At 36.6% G+C, this 22,538-nt stretch overlaps 1 protein-coding gene across 2 annotated transcripts in view; it reads left to right on the top strand.

Moving 5' to 3' along the window:
- The window catches only part of LTBP2 (latent transforming growth factor beta binding protein 2), a 108,612-nt gene that overhangs the window by 17,468 nt on the left and 68,606 nt on the right, over window positions 1-22,538 (top strand). For both annotated transcript variants that reach the window (XM_026711717.2, XM_087921949.1), the window contains exons 3-8: window positions 4,474-4,705; window positions 12,648-12,835; window positions 15,096-15,266; window positions 16,232-16,423; window positions 18,595-18,854; window positions 22,126-22,228. In XM_026711717.2, the coding sequence (XP_026567502.2) occupies window positions 4,474-4,705; window positions 12,648-12,835; window positions 15,096-15,266; window positions 16,232-16,423; window positions 18,595-18,854; window positions 22,126-22,228 (1,146 nt within the window). The remainder of the gene's footprint in view (window positions 1-4,473; window positions 4,706-12,647; window positions 12,836-15,095; window positions 15,267-16,231; window positions 16,424-18,594; window positions 18,855-22,125; window positions 22,229-22,538) is intronic.

The following is a 22,538-nucleotide window of genomic DNA, read 5'->3' as shown; positions in this document are numbered from 1 at the left end:
TCTCAGTTATGTATGCATTAAAATGTCATCAAACCACTCTACCAGAACCAATTCTCTTAATGCCAGCTGAGATTCCCCAGTGCAACATCTGTAAATGAAGTTCAGCAGTAAAATAAAATATCTGACTAAGAGTTTTTAAAATTTAGGCAGAACTTTTGTTTCCGGAAACTGCCTCAAGTTCCTCATTATGTAGGCAGTGTGTTTCCTTTATCAAACAGTGGCCTTTGGTAATGCACTCAAGGACATCTTAAGCCTTTCTCCCCATCATAACCACCTATAACTTGGATAATTTTAATTAAATCAGCCAAGAAAATCCTGATAAAATACTTAGGCACTCCACTTCCTCAAATGCTTCAGGTAGATTCTGTTTTCATGAGATGGAAGAGTATGGGAATGAGTTTTTAAGACTGATCTGTTAAACCTGCATCTGATTCTTTTCTTAAGATCAAGCTATCACCCACAAATTCAAATTATATGTGTTGGAAGTTTGAAAAGCTAGGATTACTAGACATCTGATGAAAGAACAAGCTGTGTTTTGTCCTCATGTCTTCTGTCCAGCAAGCATAGTTGTAAAAATCAAACATTGTCTGGCTTTTTTGAGTATCTTTTAATTGCATTATTTAATTTATTTCCTAATTCCAGTAATTGGCTTCAATCCAGCCCCTTCAAATTTAGGATCACTGTAATCATAAAAATCACATGACTCACATTTCTATGGTGAAATTTAAAAGCAACATCACCATCAGTGCAATGTAATTATAGCCTATGTTCTTGAAAATAAAGATTTGTTGGAAAAATTTTGCTAATTAAAAAAACAGCGTTTCTGATCTTGAAAAAAGTAATTTCATATACATAAATAATTTCATATACCTAAATACACTTTTTCTGCAATTTGTCACGAATGCCAAAAACAAAACAAAACAAAAATCAGTATGTCCTCCTTACTGCTATCTAATTGTCAGTGTTCTCCTTTGCCTATTCAGATATCTGCTAATTCTATAAAAAGTCCAGGATATTTTTACCCAGAAAACAGAAACTCCAAATGTACTTAGCCTGCCTCTCTTACTGGCCTTCCAGTTTCAGCTAAATCTAACTGGAATTTTAATTTCCTTTCTCATTGCCTTCCAAAATAACTATTTTTTGTCTTTCTTTCTTTCTTTCTTTCTTTCTTTCTTTCTTTCTTTCTTTCTTTCTTTCTTTCTTTCTTTCTTTCTTTCTTTCTTTCTTTCTTTCTTTCTTTCTTTCTTTCTTTCTTTCTTTCTTTGTCAAACATGTACAAGATAGCAGGTATAAGTATGAATATAAACATGAACCAAGCAAGTAAATACAGATAAATGGGGACAGTAAGACAAGGACAGTAGGCATGCTGGTGCGCTTATGCGTGCCCCTTTATGGACCTCTTAGGAATTGGGTGAGGTCCATGGTAGACAGTTTGAGGTTGAAGCTGTGAGGGTTTGAGGTGGTAACAGAGTCGGGTAGAGCATTCCAGGTGCTGACCACGCTGTTGCCGAAGTCGTATTTTCTACAATCTTCTATCTTCTCTCTCTCCAGCCATGTCTGCAGCAAAGTGGGACAAGTTGTGGAAAGTTAGGATGGCTGCAGTGGTTTGTATCTATATACCAGTGGTGGCTAACCTTTTTGGGCTCCTATGCCAAAAATTGTGCATGCACTTGCGCTTGCATGCTCATGTGACAGCACCCAGAAGGCAATGCACCCCCCCCCCATCCCCCTTACCTACACTGTGCCTCACAACTGATTTTTCGGCTGGTTTGAGGCCTTTTTTGTCCTCCCAAAGGCTTGAAAAAAACCTTTGCAGGCTTTGCAGGACGAATAATAGGCCCGTTTCGTCACTTCTGGTGACGAAGCCTCTGGGAGGATGAAAAAGGCCCCAAACCAGCCGAAAAATCAGCTGTGAGGTACGCACATGCGCAGTGAGGTAAATTTACCTGTGGCTCATGTGCTGACACAAATGGCTCTGCGTGCCACCTGTGGCATGTGTGCCATAGGTTCACCATCACAGCTATATGCTATTAAAACTTTTGTGTCTGATTGTAATCTTCAATTGGGAGAAATTGGAAAAGGTAGGGCAATAATTATTGAACCATAGAAACTCAAACTGGTGGACTAACAGAATATTGGGACCCACGACACCTGTCAGAATGAAATTTGGGAAAGATGTGGCTGCTTCAGTGCCACAATGCATTCCAGCTACACTTCCCAGAAACTTGTAGATTGATACAAGGGGTATATCTGTGCCTGTCCTACCTCCCTCTGGCTCTGCACCAATTGGATGGTGGCAAGACTTTATGGGCAAGCAACCATTGGTTGCTTTGGAATTGAGGCCAAAATTTGAAATTTCTTAACAGTGATGGTCTTTTATGGAAGGACAAGTGAACTGTTGGTGAGGTAAGCTGGCTACCACTTCCTCCCTGGAGGGGGGGGGGGCTTAACATAAGATGGGGAGTGTGGGTGCAGTTTTCCTTGGTTCTTTGTTTTCCCTCCCCCAGAAAAGTGTAAGCAGTTCCTCTTGTCAGCCAAGGATGAGGAAAAGGATTCAGCAGGGCTCTCCCAAAGATTGTGAGAGCAAGCTAATCTCTGGAAAGACAAAGGAAGGGCTGGGATGTCTACTGGGGAGGTAGTACTGGCTGGGGGGAAATGGTGCAAGCCTATATTTTATGTGGAAAGATGAATGACCCATTGGGTCATCGTGGGTTGTCCAATTAGTTTTTGAAAGAGTGGTATCTTTATTTACCACATGTCTGTGCCCTTTTTGCACTGTCTAAAGTTGTTACAGAATTGGACAGCCTATAAATGTATATATTAAAACATTTCACCATGTAATGATAATACTGCATGAGTCCTTCCTTTACTTGCCAGTGTCACAATAATTGTAAGCTGGGGCTTGAGTAGTGACATTACTATAATGCTCTTAGTAATGTTTCTTGCTTATTCTTAAAGGAAAAAAAAAACCAGCCCAGTTCATTTGTTTTGGGCTACTAGCTGCTATTTATTAATTGAAAGCAGACCAGTTGCAGATTGTGGCTACTGAACTGTTTTTTGCTACTAAGCAATGATTGATCTGTCATAATACTAGTCATATTACCTTTTGCGTGGCTTTTTTTTTAAAATCTGTGAGTCAGTGTCATTGATATCACTTCTCAAAGCTCCCAGGCAACATATCATTCAGGAGACTATCTCCCATTTTGATGAAACATTGAACATCTTGGATGTCTTAACCATTGAACTGCCTAATAAAAGAAGGATCACAAAGATATTTTGAAGACTTCAACATTTGTTGTGAATATATCTGTTCTCCGTCCCCAATTCTGAAAAATTACTCAGGAGTTTACACTTCCAGAACTAGAAGTCAAAGTTTCCAATTTATTGGACATTGCTTCCCAGGGTGCTTTAGAAATAGTACTTTATGTTATGAATTATGATCTACTAATGGCGCCAAAAAGAAAAATGGGAAATAGGACATTCTCAGCTGTTCAGTTACAACAAAATTGTACATTATTTACCAAAAACCATCTTTTATCTTGCTAATGTGATTGTTCCAGAAAACTGACTCAGTGTTCTTTAATAAAAGGTGAAGGATTGTCTCACTGTCCCAGAAGCAGAACAGTGCTTATAAACAACAGACAAGGCCAGAAACAGCAGCCTCTTTCTCTCAGTAGAGAAATATTTCTGGGAATAGTACAAATGCTATTTCAGATGTGAGCTTCTAACTATTCACCCTGCTTTAATGATATTTTAAATGCAGGCTGCTGTTTGCCTGAGTTAATTAAAAGAGTGCTTTTAAAATCCTGAAATAAATCTTTTCTAAACAGATGGTAAATTTTAACAGAGCCTAAAGACCAAGGAACTCTTTGCCTTTTTAATCTTTTGTTAAACAAGTAGCTAATCATTTAGATGTCTGACTTGATTCCATTGGCTATATCCCAACATTCTTCTTCATTCACTTAGATGTCAGGTGAAAGAAAGGCTAAGGAAGTTTAAATCTTAAAGTTTAAATATTACCTACTCCAGTAGAAAATGAGTATGCAAATTCTTGAAAGGACTTTTGGAATCTCTGTCATAAAAGGTTTTGAGATTTGATATTAAATTTTATATTGGATTGTTAGATCTGGGACAAGTGGCCTTCTTTGAATGGAACTGTAATAAAGATTTATTGTAAACAATGAAGAAAATTATTTCTGTGAAATAGGTAAACACAGATATCTCAATACAAAAGAAACCATTTTTTTCTTAAAGTAGGATTAATTTAAAGGGATTGTCTTCACATTACTTACAAATGCAATATTATTTGCAATATTTGTGCAGTCAGATCATTTTGAAAAAATATTAAGTTTTTTGTAGGTTGTCGGTATTGTTTTGCCTCATGAAAGTAGATAAATAAGTGCAACCTATGGGTGATATAGACATTATGATGGGGATATCTATTTCTATTCATTCTTCTCCTTATTTCCTTAGCTGTATGTGACCCTCCATGCCAAAACAAAGGATCCTGTAGCCGTCCCCAGCTTTGTATTTGCCGCTCAGGCTTCAGAGGATCCAGGTGTGAAGAGGTGATTCCAGAAGAAGAATATCATCCTCCTGGCCTTGCAACTGCCTTTCAGCCTCCGGCAGGTTCCCTTCCAAAGAGAATAAACAGTGCAGAAAAAGGAGAGCCACGACTATCTATCATACAGAAGTTACCAGCTGGGTAAGTGTGTTTTCTCAAAAAAAGATTTGTCAGGAAGGGTTTACCTGTACAAAATCCATGCTGATTTTTCCTTTAGCAACATTTCTTACTTTATATATTTCTTATTTCTTTTCTTTGTTCCCACTGATATGTCTAAAAAGAATATCAAGCTAGCCTGCCTATAATTTCCCAATAGGTTCCTTTTTAAAATTGGTGTCATGTTAGCTATTTTCCAATCTTCTATCACTGAGTCTGATTTGAAGAATAAATTACATATACCTGAAGGTCAGCAATTCTATATTTTTGCTTTTAAGCTCTTGGGTGGATATTATTAGGAACTGGTGATTTGTTATATTATATTTTTGCTACCAGAGTTTCTGCTTATTTCTGTTCTTGTTTATTTAATAGGTCAATATATGCTTCAAAACTACAGTTGACCTTTGCTCAGTCATTTTAATTTCACTGCCCCACTTATTTGATTAGGATTTTATGGCTTAAATGTCCTACAATTATGGGACTCAACTTTATGATTTTCCCTTGCAAAAACTCATTACAGGGCATGATTACCCATTTTAGATATGCAGATTTTTTTTGCCATTACTCATCATTAATATCTTGAATAGCTTCATGCAATCACATTTCTTCCTCACAGTGATAGGATATAGATTCAATTCTAGATAAATTTTTAATCCTAAATGACACAATAAAGATTACAACTTAATTTTTGCATACTGTAATAATATACTTAAAAACCTTCTCCACACACTACATGAAGCAAGATATCATTAGAAAACTTTCAATATAATATAAAAATCTTTTTCTGTAGGAATTATTACTATTAAGTCTTCATTAAAACAATATTATTTATGCTAAAGTTAACCATTTTTAATCACCCATTTACTGTCTCTGCAGCATCCTTAACAGTTAAGATATATTTAATACAATAAACCGTAATATTACATTTAAAAAGATAGATAGTTAAATGCTTTTGCGGTTTCTGGTTGGAATTGCAAAGTATACAAGTTTACAAACAATTTTGCACAGCTTTTTATGGTCTATATATAAAACATCATTTATATCTGTTGCTTGCAAATTAAAAGGTAATCCGTAAAGTGACAATGGTGGATGATGAGAAAAACAAAATTCTTAATTCCTATTTTGCATCTATCATCCCTCAGAAGGAAAATGGATCCTAGCTGGACATTAAGACACTGAGAGTGTGTGATAACTGCAGATGAGGATAGATATTGAGAGTATAACATTGCTAATATAAATGAAATGAAATCAGATCAGATTCCAAGGCCACAAACCCTCATATAAGTAGATTTATTGTACAATAGTTATTAAAGAATTTCAGTTGTTTGCTTTGTAGTAAAACCGGGCTCTATTTATATTGAAATCAAGATTCAAAATTATTGTCCCAAAGGTGCTTTTGGGGATGGAAGGATCCTTCCATTTCCCGCCATCCAGTCAGAGCTGAAGAAGCTTCTTGGATGAGAAGCAAAATGTCTTCAAAGAAAAATCCAGTTGCCTCTTGAAAAAGAACCTTTGGGACAACTATCACCTGGATGATTGAGAATTTCCATAGATGTTCAAAATCATTGCATGTCCTTTTCTCATTCAAGAGATGTAAGAGACTAATTGGTTCAGTGGTTACAGACTTGGCAGACAATGTGACTGCCTATGTGACAAGAAGATGCATGGATTTTTGTATCTGCTTGGTATAAGATCACCAATATCCCTAAGAATGTGGATACTTCTTAAATTATCTATAATCTTACAATCATAGTAGTGATTCAGTACTTTTCTTAGGGACTAGAGAATATATAATGAGCCATTGTATTAGAATTCTCTCCATTCCTAGAAATGGGAAAGGATAAATCAGAAGATATCCCTGAAGACCATCTGTTTGAACACTTATCCAAAACATGTGTTTTGCTATTACTCTATGCAAATTTATTTAGTGAAGTTAGGTCAGAGTATGTCTTTCAGAATCCAATCTCAGCAACAGAAAGTGCTAGTTAAAAGGGGGTGGAATACTCTAATGGCAAGATAGAAAAGGAAAACAGACCACAAGGAAGAAAATATTAAGTATCTTACATACAAGGTCACATATAACTAGGGGTACAGATGATCTGAACATTAAAAGGGGGGGGAGAATTGTGCCCACTTGAATTAATATGTGATTTTCTGTGAAATTTGTAGATGTTCCAGCTTCTTGAAGTCTGTTCAAACCTCAGCAGAATGTGAGGCCATTCCAGGAGGAAGGCCAAGAGTTCCTTGTTAAAAACATCAGAGTTTCCTTTAGTGGGCAACCACTGTCTAGAATAAAAGACACACAGGGAAATTTGTGTCCCAAATCCTTAACAGTCTGGAAAAGGATTGCCCCTCTAAGCAAAATCAGATGAAATACAAAGGGACAAGTGGGGCTTTGAAGGTAGGGGAGGGTTGAGAGACTTTGCCATAGATTGGTAGACTATGTGTGCAATTAATTCCAGTGTGTGTGTGTGTGTGTGTGTGTGTGTGTGTTGAGAAACTCCTTGTGCCAGCTTGAAGAGTGATCTCTATATGTTCTGCCAGACCATTTAATGACCACTTCAGAGACTGAAGGGGCTGTTCATTTTTGTAACTTAAGCTTTGTGTGATGTCCTTTTTTCTCTAATGATTCAGTGGAAATTACATAAGAGAAGGAAGTGAATCACTGGCTTAGGGTTTATGTGGCATTGAGTAAGAAGGGCAGCTGGCCAATAGGGGCAGCAGTTGAATGAGACAAAAACTAAAAGAAAAATTGCCAAGAGACTTAAGGTTAAACAAAAAAGTATGGCTGATTGTCAAGAGGTTGTCACAGCTATGTGCTTTCTTTGAAAGATATTTGCAGATCCATAGATTATATGTTTCCGAATGGAATTATAAAAATTTATAAAAAATATTTTTGTAACCTTTCATGAGAAAGACCAAACAATCCATCAGTGAGGCAGAAATATTTTTGTAACCTTTCATGAGAAAGACCAAACAATCCATCAGTGAGGCAGAAATGGTCTCAAATCTGATAGAAAGTTTGACACAAGTTATTTCAGTCAATACCCATCTTTTGTCTCCAGACTCAGATAATAACAGATACATCAGTTGCCTCTTACATATATTTTAATTCATATAGGAAGTCCAGCCAGTTTACTTTTCACTTTAGCTCTGCTTGTACACTGCCATACAATTTTAGGCTTTTTCATAATACTGTGGCACGTAACTTTATCACCCAAACTTAAAAAAAAATGAATCTCAAAGGTGCAGCCATGGAGGAGTGAGTGGTGAGGTAAGAATATTATGCAGTTGATGTATCTTAGTTATCCCAGGAAAAGATGATATCGCTAGATTGGATACCATTATTTTATTTGTGCATATTTAAAAGAGGTTTTTCTGACTCCTATTAAAGTTCTCTAGTAGGTGCTATAGCAAACTATAAGAAAGGTTTATGGAAACATTTTTTAAAAAGGAGAAAATTGTGTTTATGTTCAGTGTATAAAATAAACAATGGAAGAAGATAATCCAAGAACAATTTGTACTTTGGAGAACAAGACAGTGGTTTCTCAATATAACTTTGGCTAGCATACTCCACTGTTTGTGAACTTTTAGCCAAATTAACCATCGGAAAATTATTTTGGAGTGCCTGATAGAATAAATGTTTCATTGAAATACGAAACAAAAAACACAGACATTTTTCTTCTTCAGTGCTGAATCTTGTTTAGGACTGATTTTACACATAGCTCTGATCTAAGAAGTTTAAATCTAGAGCTCACGTATTCTCCATATTGAGTTGTATACTTCCTAAAACAAACATTGAAAACAATTGCAAAAAACTATTATGAAAAGATTGGCTACAGTTCATGTTTGTGGATGTTTAAGTAAAATTATTTATTTATATTTGTAACCTGTGGAAACGGTCTCAAAAAAATTATATCCAGTAATGAATGGGAAGTCCTTGAGTTCTTGCTAGGACTTCCTGTAAAAGAGAAATAATGTAAGAATGTAAGTACCGGTAGCATCAGTAGGAAGGGGGATGAGCACCAGCAAAATAATTAATTATGTGAGAATCTGAGAGAAAACATCCTCAGTACTGGTGCATAACTCTGGAATGTCCACTCTTTTTTTTTACAAATCTTGTAAATTATCAAACCAGCTAAAATCTTACTTGTTTTAACTGAATCTATGTTGCTATGTTTCCAGTTGCAGTTCTCATTAAAAATATTTTAATGTTACGACTTTCTAGATTGATTTGTTGGTAGTTTATGCTTTTAATAGTCTGTAGTGTAAATTATGCTGTGGTAGTTTTGTAGTGCATTTTGCGAGTATGGTTCTAATGAGAAATGAGCAACACATTAAATGATTATTGATATCCCAGATAAAGTTTGACTACAGTTGATAGAGTTTATATTTAAGCACTGATGTTTTACAGGGAGACTCCTCCTTCTTGACTTGATTGAGAAAATTGGAAATAAGTTCCTCTGATGGCAATATGAGGGATGTAGGTAAAATAGAAATATTAAGAAGCGACATCCCAGGGTGTTAAAGTATCTGGAAAAATTCCTTGAGGAATTTTTGAAAAGGTTGGACATGTTTAGCTTAGAGAATAGAAGGTGAGAAATGATAATTGTCTTTAGCTATCTTAGCAGCTGTTATACAGAAGTTGAAAAACATAAAACAGTGGATGAAACTGTTAAAAAGAGAAAGTTTGAATTAAAATTAAAAGAAAACTCAATATGATAAGGACCGATTGATAGTAGTATGTCATGGCTTGTTTCAATGATAATTTTTTGAACTCACGTAGCACATTATGTCAAAGTGAAACTAGGGTAGAGTTTAGCACATTGAATAGAATAGAATACTTTATTGGCCAAGTGTGATTGGACACAAGGAATTTGTCTTGGTGTAAATACTCTCAGTATACATAAAAGAAAAGATGCATACGTCAGGAGTTGAGAATCATAAGGTACGACACTTAATGATATAGGATTATAGGGTACAATAAACAATCAAATCATACTAGGAAACAGTCAATATAAATCGTAAGTATACAAGCAACAAATTTACAGTCATACAGTCACAAGTGGGAGGGGATGGGTGATAAGGAGTGATGACAAGATTTAACAGTAATAGTAGTGCAGACTTTGTAATAGTTGAAGAGGGTTGAGGGAATTATTTGTTTAGCAGAGTGATGGCTTTCGGGAAAAAACTGTTCTCGTGTCTAGTTGTTCTGGGGTGCAATGCTGTATAGTGTCATTTTGAGGGAAGGAGTTGAAACAGTTTATGTCCGGGATGTGAGGGGTCTGTAAATATTTTCACAGCCCTCTTTTTGACTAGTGCAGTATACAGGTCCTTGATTGAAGGCAGGTTGGCGGTAATTGTTTTTTCTGCAGTCCTAATTACTCTCTGAAGTCTGTGTCTGTCCTGTTGGGTTGCTGTGTGAATATCATAACATATGATTTCCCCAATGTAAGCATTTCCCTCAGAAGTATCAATTTCAATTCCTATAAATTCTCTGATTGGAACAGAACACCTCTACTTCCCATAGTTTCCCAGTTTGAATGAAATTGGAAACTATGCTTACAAGTTATAGAATGGATTGCAATATTACATCAACTGCAAACCATACTTTAAATATTCTGGCCTGTTCTGAAGCTCTAAAGTATAAATGTCCAATGTGAACTATATAGAATGCTATGATTAATTAAAAATATGATGTTTTGCTGCTCACACTTCAAAGGGAAGCAGGAAGAGGCTGTGTGGATGAGCAAATAGCTATTTCACATTCCAATTTATTAAACTTATTCCATTGCATCGGAGTCATGTTGCCAGATAAATCAAGTCAAGGAAAGAATTCAAATTATTACTTAATTACTGAATAAATGATCAAGAAATTATAGCTTATTAATGTAAATGTCTTGAGAATTCTTTTTGAATGGTCCCTAAGATATTAGCAAGATTTACCTAATTCTGTTTCAAACCATTAGATTAAAATGATTAGTGTAATTTATCAATAAATGATGAGTCCAAATAGTATTGCAGGTAGTTCTTCAAACCTTAGTTCCACTTTTGAAATTCTTTTTTAAGATGTAGATCAGAACTGGACTTGATACCTGGAAGGTACATCTAGAGGAGAAGAACTTTGGCTCAATGAATATAAAGGTGCCATTAAATAAGGAACTATGTAAAGTATCTTGCTCCCTGTGGGGCTTGTGGGGCTTGCATGAAACCTGCTTAATCTTATTAAGTTTTGGCTTCTTTGGAAATTCCAGTACTAACCACTATTTTATTTAAGATGTTGAAAATAAAGGGATAGTTGAGGTGTTTAGAAACAAAGCAACCTGGAAATCTTGGCACTGTTCTCCAGCAGAGGAAAGAAGAACCAGCAGGACCAAATAGACCTGAAAAACTTAAGAAAGAAAGGCTTAGCATGTGCTAAGTCGAAACAAACTGTGCTCTGTAAGAATCTGTTGTGACAGCCAGCATGCATTAATAGGCATTGAAGCACTGGGCCTTGGGAATGTAGAAGATATGCTTCATGTTGTGGCTCACCTATCACAAAAAGCCAAGCACCCTAGATAATGTAAGACAAATTTGTCAATGGGTATTCATTCTTTGTAAGGCTCCTTTCACTGATGACTTTTATGGATTGTATATTCTGTTTTATTTCTTTGGCTGGGACCATTTCTTGGCTATATTTCTAAAGTGATCAGTGCCAAAATCAGGAATGAGAATGCACTCCAAATTCATATAGGATGAGCCAACTTTGAAGGGATCACTCATGTTTGGAAACAGATGAGAGAATTGAGGAACAATGGAACTTTCCTTGTGAATATGTTACCCCTTGCACAGACATAGTAGTGACCCTCTTCTACTCATAGCCAATTCATTTAATTTGACTCGCATGATTGCCGCTGGTGATTAGTATTTGTTTTTTGTTCAAGTGATTTGTTTTGTTTTTTGAGCCCAGAATAATCAGTGCTTGTAGCTAAAAGTTTTGAAATGGTTGCATGGTAATATGCCAAATTAAGATCTGTTCTGGTTATGCATTGCTTAAAACAAAGCAACAGAAAGTGACCCTCCCTATCTAGCAATTTTTGTATATTTTTTGTAATCTGCCATTCTGTTAGGGAAAATTACTATTCACAGGGGACTAAAATCTCTGAAGGCAGCTATATAAAGGAAGAATGTAGTGATAGTAGAATTAATTTAGCGAAGAAGTTTGCTTTTTTCAGAAGGTGAAGTAAAAAGATAGTCTATGAATTTAAATAATAATCTATAATCCAAGAGGTAAGCAATAATATAACAGAAAAAGAAAGAAGAGTATGATCAATAAGTTAATAGATGAACTACATTCATTCACGCTTTGCAATACCAGAATAATCTACAAATACAATTAAAATAATACGTTGATGCAATAAAAAAGCTAGAACTCTACTATAATATAAAAATAATAAAAAGGGACAGAAATACAGTAAAGTGGATAAATATAATGAGTTTAAATGCCCAAGGGGAAAAAAATTGAAGCTGTCACTGAATTGTCAATAATGTTGGCACTAGTTATAGGAAAGTGGAGAATATTCCACATCTGGTGATCACAAATCAGAAAGCACTATTTTCTTTATTAGTACATAAGGTGCCCATGATCAATGAGAAAAATGTTTCTTAACAATTGAACCGCTGATATGTGGAGAGGTTCTTGTCCAAAAACTTTTATTTTATTTTGAAATGATGTTACTTGATGGAAGTTTGGGCAATATTTAAGTTATGGGAAGAGTCAAACGGTTGTTATTCTCAAAAGCATGTTAAAAGAGCCTCTTGGCTTACCTTTCTCGGTTTTTTACCTTTCTCTCTACAGGCAGGCTTTAAACTCACAACCAAGGAAGACATTCAATGGGTACATAAACATTCAACACAAATATTAACTTAGGTTTCATCTTCACAGGGTTCAGAACAGAAGCAGCTCCCTTGTTACTTCTCAGTCATATACTGGAACATCGCGCACAGTCCGACGCTATCCAGCTGTAAATCATGATCATCTAACTTCCAATATACTTCCCAATGGGAATGGATTTGAACAGAGCAGTACTGGGCCACAAATGGTATATCAGGAACCTGTTTTGTCTCCCTGGGGTAAGATCTGAGTAATAACATGTTCTTTTTGTTTAGTTTTGTTTTTACAGAGAAAAGGCCCGAGATGGAGGATTTAGGAGAAGTGGACCTTTATTACACTGGGTGTAGACATTTTGGGATTTCAGAGCCAGCACTCTCTTCTTCTCCTTCTCCTTTTCTTTCTCCTTCTGCCATATCTATTGTCGAACGTTGGTGATCATGCTGGTGATCATGCTGGTTTTTATCAACAGCTGCACAAAAAAGTGTTGTTGAGTTTTGTCCAAACCAGATTTTGAAGCCATGATGTTCTTCTTCTGCCTGGACTTCATTTGCCTTCAATCTTTGCTTGGAGGATTAAGTGACGTATGCCATATTTTTCTATGTGTCATATCACATGTCCAAAATATTCTAAATTTTTGCTTTTTTATGGTTTTGATGAATTCCCTTGGCTTTCCCAAGTGGCTTATCACCTCCTCATTTCTGATTTTGTCAACCCGACTTATACATAACAGCCACCTGTAAATCCACATTTCAAATGCTTCTAGTCTCTTCAAGTGACTTTCTGTCAGAGACCAGCTCTCCACTCCATAGAGCCAAATAAAAAAGATGTAGCATCTGACAAGCCTGATTTTCAATCTTAAGCTTAAGCAATCCCTGCAAGTCTATAATGAATAAGACTTTACATCATTAGTGATTTTTCAAAGATATGTGAGACTGAGACAATAATGCTGCCTATATCTTGTTACCCTTCATTACTTTCCTGTTTCTCTTAGCTGAATTATGCTGTCTGAAAAATAAAGCATATATTGTTTTATTTTCATTTTTATTCAGATGAAAGTGCAAACTACAGAGCAATTCATTATTAATTTATAGAGGATAGCTTCTAATATCACACAGTCAGGTTTGTCTTTCATGTAAACAAATCTTTCATATCCATCTAACTTGCCTTCTTCACCCTCTGGATGAAGACCCTCTAATTTACTCTGGAAATTTCTAAAAATTTTGGGGAGAACAGAGTGTTTCTGTGGAAAATGAAATCTGTTCTGGCAGACAAACCCAGAGAGCATCTTGGAGCTTAAGTTCTTCAGGTCTGGAGTCATTCCACTTTTTCTTTCTCTTCATTCCTAAATATGTGAAGTTAATGTGATGAGTATTGAGGAGAAACAAGAACATATTTTGTAAATGTTCAGATGGCACGTTGTTTTTCATCAATTCCAAATTGTTATAAAAAAACTGGAAAATATTCACCCTTAATCCACCATCCCTATCCACCAATATACCATCAAACATTTTGGATTTTTTCCCCTTTCTCCATGCTATTGAGTGGACTAGATTTTACATTCTACTCCTGGTCTGTGTATTGTCTCTCTTGTACTATATCAGCCTCTTCTTTCTCAGTCTGAACTTGAATTGATCACTGAGCAGAATTTCTCTTGTTTTCTGAAGCATTGCTCTCCCTTAATCTTAGTTGATTGTTCTCATTTTGACTTCCTCTTTTCTTTTCTGGAGGAGTAAAGGAACAACCTACAGTAGTCATGTTTGTTGAGATATGTGGAAAGTGGCATTGCAATCATAGATTATTATTATAACAAAACGTATTTTGAGGATGGAGTTCTTGGTCTCCTCTCATTGCCCATAAAAAGGGAGAGGGGAGACAAAAAAATAAAGGGGAAAATAACATATTAGCTTTTAAACATGTACATTGTCAAGTGTACTTTTGTTTAAGGTATTTTATCTGGACCTTTTTGAACTCTTATCAGATTAAATCTTTCAATCATGTTCTGTTCGTTCATGTAAGCCACAAATCCTGTTGTCTGATATAGACTTTTTTTCTATATGATTCCTATAAAAACCACCCTTTTAAAGTTTATTAATATGAGACTTCATTTAAAAAGTACTATGTAGAAAAATATTATCCCTTCTATAATCCTAATTTGAAATAAATGGGATTATGCAATTTAAATAGGAAGCAACCTCTCCCATTGAAGTGGCCAGTTTTCCCACTTGGGTTGTCTTGTCATTATAGCAGGAAATAAAGAATTAAAGCCATTCTTCTCTGCTGTGCTAAGGTTTTATGTAATTCTCTAGGTTTATTTTTGAAGAATAATAAACATTGCTTAAGCTTCAGGCCACATAATAAAGTAATATTTAATTTGCTTGAATCTGAGAGGATTATAACATACAGTATAATCAGAAGAGTTAATAGACTGCATGCCAGTCCCCAAAACAAGTTGCTTAGACGTAACATTTTATTCTGTGATGTCTTTTCTTTCTCTTTCAGGAGCAGACCTGACTGAAAAAATCAGGAAGATAAAAATAGTGTTCACTCCAACAATCTGTAAACAAACATGTCACAATGGTCACTGCTACAATAATTGTGAGAAAGGAGACACTACCACCCTATATAGCCAGAGCGGACATGACCACGACCCCAAATCTGGTTTCCGTATTTGTGAGTCTTCCTAAATATGTGACCCCTTTATTTTCCCTCTTATTATCTACAGAAGCAGAAAAGAAACAACTTTCTGTGAAGCCTGTTCTACCCTCTTAGAGATAATAGGCCAGTCTAAGTTATCATTTATTGTCGTTGTCCTATTCTTTTAATAAGAATATCACTATTCCGATATTCACAACCTCATAGCTTTAAGAGGTGTGACTCCAACTCCCAGAATTCCCTCAGCCAGCGTACCATAGGTGTCCTACCCATGATGCAGTAGAGACTTTACAGTGCTTTACAGCCCTCTCTAAGCGGTTTGCAGAGTCAGCCTGTTGCTCCCAAGCAATCTGGGTCCTCATTTTACCCACCTCAGAAGGATGGAAGGCTGAGTCAACCTTGAGTCTGGTGAGATTTGAACTGCCAAATTGAACTGCCAAATTGTCAGCAGAAGTAGCCTGCAGTACTGCATTCTAACCACCGTGCCACCAAATAGCAGAATTTTACTTAGAATAAAAGGAGCCCAATGCTTGCTTTCTGTAACTGATTTCATTTATTTATTTATTTATTTATTCGTTCGTTCGTTCGTTCGTTTGTTTGTTTGCCTTTCATCTCGCCTAGAGACCACTCTGGGCAGCTTACAGTTTCTGTCATTTCTCCCCTGATTTCAGTAAGGGTATAAATTGTACAATAAAACTAACATTGGTTATATTTTATATTCAATTATTTTTCAATTATTTTCTTCCATATTTATAACTTCCTCTACAGCAGATATGACACAATTCAGTGTGTTAACATAGGGGAGAAGATTTTTCATACTCATTAGATGTAAGGCCAAGTTGTCAATTCAATTCCTCTCGTATCCTTTCCAGGTGGGAGTTACTATGTCTATTATTTCCCAATAACATAGCTCCTGACTCATCTGCATTTGAAGCAAACATTCATACATTTTTCTCAATGCATTCAATTTATTTTCTTTACAGATTTCTGCCAGATTCCATGTTTAAATGGAGGGCGTTGCGTGGGCAGGGATGAATGTTGGTGCCCATCGAACTCTACAGGAAAGTTTTGCCATCTACCAGCTTTAAAAGCAGAAAGGAAACAAATTCCAAATAGCGTGGCAAGCAGCTCTGTGAAGCATTCTATGTATACCCTTCCTCTGTCCAATCAACTTGGTAAGCATTAATTGCATGACTTCTCACTTCTTAGGTTAGACATAGTAGTCACCTGTCTAAGATTCTTGATATAAGAGGTCTAAGTTCTGCTTTTGCTACTGTGCAGACATTTATAATAGACAGATAATCAGAGTTGGAAGGGACCTTATAGCTCATCTAGTCCAACACCACCCCCACCTCCCAAGCAGGAGACCCTACACCAATTCTGACAGATGGGAATCCAATCTCTTCATGAAAGTCTCAAGTGATGGCGCTCCCACAACTTCCAAGGGCAAGCTGTTCCATTGGTTGATTGTTCTCACTGTCAGAAAGTTTCTCCTTATTTCCAGGTTAAATCTCTCCTTGTTCACTTTCCATCCATTATTCCTTGTCTGGCATTCAGGTGCTTTAGAAAATAGCTTGAGCCCTTCCTCTCTGTGGCAGCCCCTCAAATATTGGAAGACTGCTATCCTGTCTCACCTGGTCTTTTTCTTTACTAGACTAGTCATGCCCAGTTCATATGTTTTAGTCTCCAGTCCCCTAATCATCCTGGTTGCTGTTCTCTGTACTTTTTCTAGAGTCTCAACATCTTTTTTATAATGTGGTGACCAAAACTGGATGCAGTACTCTAAGTGTGGTCTTACTAAGGCTTTACAGAGTGGTATTAATACCTCACTTGATCTTGATTGTATCCCTCTGCTTTTTGACTACTAATTTACTGGTCATACTTGAAATAGCATGTATGCAATTTATAAATATATACGGTGTCATGCACAGACATTATTAACGAACTTCCCAATTGTAAACTTTTGCTGATACAAAAAAAACTTGCCCAACCCAGAAAATGGGAAAAAGTCAACTTCCCCCTCTCCCTCTCTCTCCATCTCCCCCGTCTCTCTCTCTCTCTTTCTCTCCCCTACTGCTTAAGAGTTTTTAAATCAACTAGAAAAAAAAAATCTATCTTGGAACTCATCTATTTCAATAAGCCGTGTCAAAATGTAAATTCTTTTCTTTATTTCAGACTGGCACTGCTTTCTTGTTCTCGGTGTTTTGGGGAACAGCAATATAGTGTTCATTTTTTTTCTATGTTTTATTGTGTTTTATATCACCCACAATATAAACATAAACTGTCCAGAGTTATTTAAATGTAGAAATCATAAATAACTAAATAAATATTAGGTTGTTAAGGACATTGTTTATCTGCACCTGTACTCTTTTCTTACCTGTGCACTCCATCCTCTTGTCTGGCAGTGTTTATGAATATACGCACATAAAATATGGTTTTCTCACCCGCATAAACAAAATCATTGTTTAAAATCGCAGCTGAAATTCTGAAACAGAGATCGTTTTAGAAAGTACATATGGCTGTGTGCAATGTTTTTCTTTCATGACTGTGTGCAGTGTTTTTCTCTAATACCTGAATTCCAGAAGTCTGGCATATAAAAAGTAGGATTGTACAAGACATTTCAAATTCAAAACAGTTGTTTCAGATTTGAAATGGTTTGTTCTGAGCATTCTGGAGGTGCTTCAAGCTAAATTAAATACAGCATGTGTTCATCTGTTAGGATAAGATGCAAGGGGAGAATCAGGGAGGAAAAGCAAACCTCATTGCTGATGTTGAACACCAGTGTCTCATGGAATTAAGTGACATGTCACATTCAGAGGAGTTAGATTGATTATCTTCACACAGAATGACAGCATAATTTGGAGACCCCATAACTATATAATAAGTCATCTGCATTGCAAATCAGAACATCCATCTAACCCAGCTCCAGTTATATGGACTGTAATTTATAACAGTCTGCCCCAGAATGTCACTTTCCAGATGTGTTGCAACACTCAAAATTGTTGATCTGTATGTAATCACCACAATACGTTGCCCTGATAGTTATTTATCAGTTGTGACAGTCACCATTTGTTGCTGTTTCCTTAGGGCTTCATTATAAACCAGATGTTATTTCACTTGCTTATATATTGTAAGCCTTATGTGATGATTATTGCTGTTTTTTCAGAGGGAGGCACATACTGTTTGATTTGAAAAACGCTATGGTTTTCTGAGGTTAGAATGGATGCGAAAATTGTTCTTTGATTGATACCAGCCATTTTAGTTACTTTTTAAGAAATTTTCATGATGGCTTTTCCTAGAAGGAAAAGTCAAGTTTCTAATGATAATTTTCAACATTTTCTTTCAGCTTCAATATACCCTTCCCTGGTGAATGTGCATATTAACCATCCCCCAGAAGCCACTGTGCAGATTCATCAGGTGGCGAGAGTGAAGAGTGACTCAGAGCAATCAGAAGAGAACAGTGTGGAAAGTGTACAAATACCCCAGCTTCCAATGGCCTCCCATTACAATAATAATGCCACCCCAAACAACAATGTTGAAAGCAACCAGCAACAGAGGTCCCAGGGCTTCTTGGGAAAATGTTACCTGGAGACAGTACATGGAAAGGTTGGGAACAACTCTGTCTTTCTGGGTTTTATATGAACATAAAGTTCTTCCATGGTGCTCAAGATGTAGCTTTAACCTATGCAATCTCATGTCTTCGTCTTGGTAGATGGGCTGATTTATTTGTGGTCAAGTTATCAGAATAGAATTCCTGAAAATATGATGTATCATTTTCAGTGTTGGAGAGTTCCACTGCTGAAGAACTTTGAGGGAGCTATTTTGGGGAAGAACTTTGGGGAGCTTTTTTCCCATTGGGAACTTTGTCTTATGGTCTCCTGGCCTCAGTATAGACATTTTCCCCTTATCCTCCACAAAATTGGAACCATAGCTTAAGAATGTCACACAGCACCTTAGCCACCCATTTATACTCTTCCCACAGGATGAAGAGACCGCACTGCTGAAATCCATTGGCAAAATATATAATTATTGGCAGTGATTTTTGTAAAAAAAAAAAGGATTTCTATTAGGATGGGAGGGGAAGAGCTGGTTTCAGCTTCTTTTGGTAGGGAGGCATTAAGGGAGCAGGAAATTATTGAGGCGGGGTGGGGGAAGTCAGGGTCTTGATTTGGGGCTGCTTTTCATTTGAGGTGAATGCAGGGGAGGAATTCCATATACCAACTGGTATAACAACCAGTTCGGTGTTTGTGCATGCTCCACATTTAAAAAAGGCAAGTCCACACTTACATTCAACTGTAGCCTCTGTGAAGAAAATAGCTGAGGCACGGCAAACCGCTCTGCTGCGTGAATCAGCTGTGCTCTAAACAAAGGCATAAAGCACAGGAAAGAGCAGAGGTGGGCAGGCGGGCCCAGTTCCTTGTTGCAGTGAGCCGGTTTGGAGCGAGCTGAACATCGGAACAAGGGGTTTGCCTGAACCAGTCCTAACCGGTAGAATCCCACCCCTGGGTGAATGGGAATAGAAGCTATTTGTCCCATTTTTACTCTACTTTTCTAATCCAAATGACAAAAGTAGATTTAAAAATTCTACTTTGCTTTTTTCTTCAGAGTCATTGTAGCCTCCTACCACCTATAAGAAGCCCTTAAAATAATACTCATCATTGTGCCATAAAGATTAATTCATCACAGCATCATGGCAACATGATGGTGTTTATACTGTGGGAGAAGACCATTAAAGGACAAAGCCACAAGGGCAGCTATGTCTCAATTTAAATAAATAGAGAGAGAATGTTGGGTGATTGGGAATAAAGAAAAACAGAATAGCTTCATGTGATAGAAGCAATTAAAGAAGAGAATAAAATATTAGTTGTGTGTTTCCCAGCTGAAGAAATGAATCAAGGACTGTTTTTGCCTAGCATGTCCCAGGCTGGAAATGATTTCTTTTCCCCATCTGAGAAGACAGGAATCACTGCAAAAAAAGCAAACCCAGAGTGCCAACACTGGTGTAGAAAAAAGTCTTGCATCGAATTATTGGATTGTAGGTCTGAAGGGATCTATCTATTGATTCATTTTTTTAAAATGAAATTATCACTAATTAGATAAATTAAAACATTTTTTTTTGCAGTGCAGCAGCAACTTAAAACCAAGCAACTTAAAACTTACTATAGCACAAAGTGGTGGCTTGAATTGGAGAAACCACAAAAGGACTGTAATGTGCCTTTTAAGGAGCATTCGCATTGCAGCTTCTTGCATTCTTGTTTGATAATGTCACAGTCCATGACATTGAAATGTCTAAGTGTTCGACAGGTGCGTTCTGTTTCCCCTGAAGATTTTGAATGCAGAGTAGGAAACTAATTTGGTAGATTCAGTAGTGTGAAATCCTTGAAGCAGTTTGCAGTTGTTCAAGCAGCTCTTTTCATTAATAAATAAAATAAAGATGATTCAGGCAGACCCTAAAGTGCAATCATCTTGAATTCAAACATTTTCTTCAAGTCTTTATTGTTCTCTGTCTGACCCAATATACATTCAAGAAATCTAGGTCTAAAGGTTGCCCTTTTTAAAGCTATTCTGTTGTCAGTAAATCATAGATAAAATGCTTGGAAAAAAATTCTTACTTGGGAAACAAATAACATTATGTTAATTTCCCTTGTAGCTTCTTGGGAAACTACGTTCATGTAATTGAAACAATAATCTCTCTTTCTCCCTCCCTCCCTCCCTTTTTAAAAAACAGCAGAACAATTATATGAGAAAAGATTTAGTTATTCTGTTATACAGTTATTTAATTGGAGCAAAAAATAATAATCAGAGCAGAAAGCATTTTTGTCTTCAGATTCAATCTGATGCCAAATTTATTGAAATGTGATCCGTGGGCCCATGGCCATTTGGGGTGGGATGGATTACTGCTAGTGTTGGCTTGTTGATTGCAGCTGCTCAGTTCTAAGGGGGAAAACTACAATCCAGAGGGCTTTTGGGACAGGAATAAATCAATGAAAAATCCTTGACACATATGTCCCCACTTGGTAATATATTTCAGTCTGGGAATAGATGTTTATTTTATTTTATTCAAAGGCTTAGCCTGATTATATCATTTTAAACATGATGATTAACAGTCCATTGATCAACAGCTCATACCTAATATTAATTCCTTGACTTTTCAAGGAACAAAGAGAAAGATGAGTTTTCATTTTCATGCGTGAGAGATTATTTACTCTTTTAAAAGATATTGTTGGCTCTGAGAAGTTTCTTTTTTAGCTAGTGTTGGAGTTTATATCATCTCTTTGTAACTATGAGCAAATGGCAAAGGGAAAGGTGCCTGTGACTGTCTCTTACCTGGCCTATTGTTAATGAAATGAGACTATGTTTAACATACAAATAGAATTTCCTGTCCATCTCTTTTTCTTTCTTTCTTCTCTTCAAAATGTGATTTAAATTATTTAAATTAACTTTATTATTTAAAGTTATTTAACTTTATTTATTAAATTTATTGTAAATTTAAAGTAAATTTTTCTATCTTCATGTTTTTCTTAATGAATCTAACTTCTGTCCCAAATATGGCAAATGTCTGTTAACATTCAAATTGTAGCTGAGCTAAGTCCATGCACTGCATTCAGGACAACTACATTATGACCTTTTTATGTTTTAATGGAACATCACACTTAATAACACAGTGTTCTTTCACTACCCTACTTATCTTAAGGAGTATATCTTTTAACAAGGGTTCCTGCTAATTCAACATCTCTACCTTGCTCTCTGCTTTCCACAGAAAATCATGCTTTTGTGAGTCTTTCCTCTACCTCCACCATGTTTTTCCCCCCCAGATTTTCTTGGTTCCTTGAATTTGGGAGTGATGAGATTCTAATGTCACTTTTTTAATCTTCAGTGTGCTGATCCGTTGCCTGGTCTGGCAAGGTATGAGGATTGCTGTGGAAGTGTGGGGGCCTTTTGGGGTCTCAGCAGATGCATTCCATGCCCAGTGAAACCAGGTAACTGCTGTCTAAAGAGAATATTTCTAGCCCAGATTTCCTCCAGATATGATGGAATAAAATTCCCACAATTGTCAGCCAACAATAGCACATGGGTGTCAAACTCAATTTCATTGAGGGCCGCATCAGGGTTGTGTTTGAACTGGGGGGGGGGCATGGCCAGGGTGGGTGTGGCCAGCTCGATATAACTCATGTCTGGGGTACCTATGGTGGCCCAAGTGCTCTGCCAGTGAAAACGGGCTCCCGAGCTCCATTTTCCACTGCATCGGCCTCCTGCAACTCTCTGCCAGTGAAAATGGAGCTCAGGAGT

The sequence above is a fragment of the Pseudonaja textilis genome, chromosome 1 (assembly GCF_049901715.1).
Source record: "Pseudonaja textilis isolate UNSWEBS1 chromosome 1, rPseTex1.2, whole genome shotgun sequence".
Classification (NCBI taxonomy): Eukaryota; Metazoa; Chordata; class Lepidosauria; order Squamata; family Elapidae; genus Pseudonaja; species Pseudonaja textilis.
Note: the sequence above shows the minus strand (reverse complement) of the source record. Positions and strands in the feature narration are given on the sequence as shown.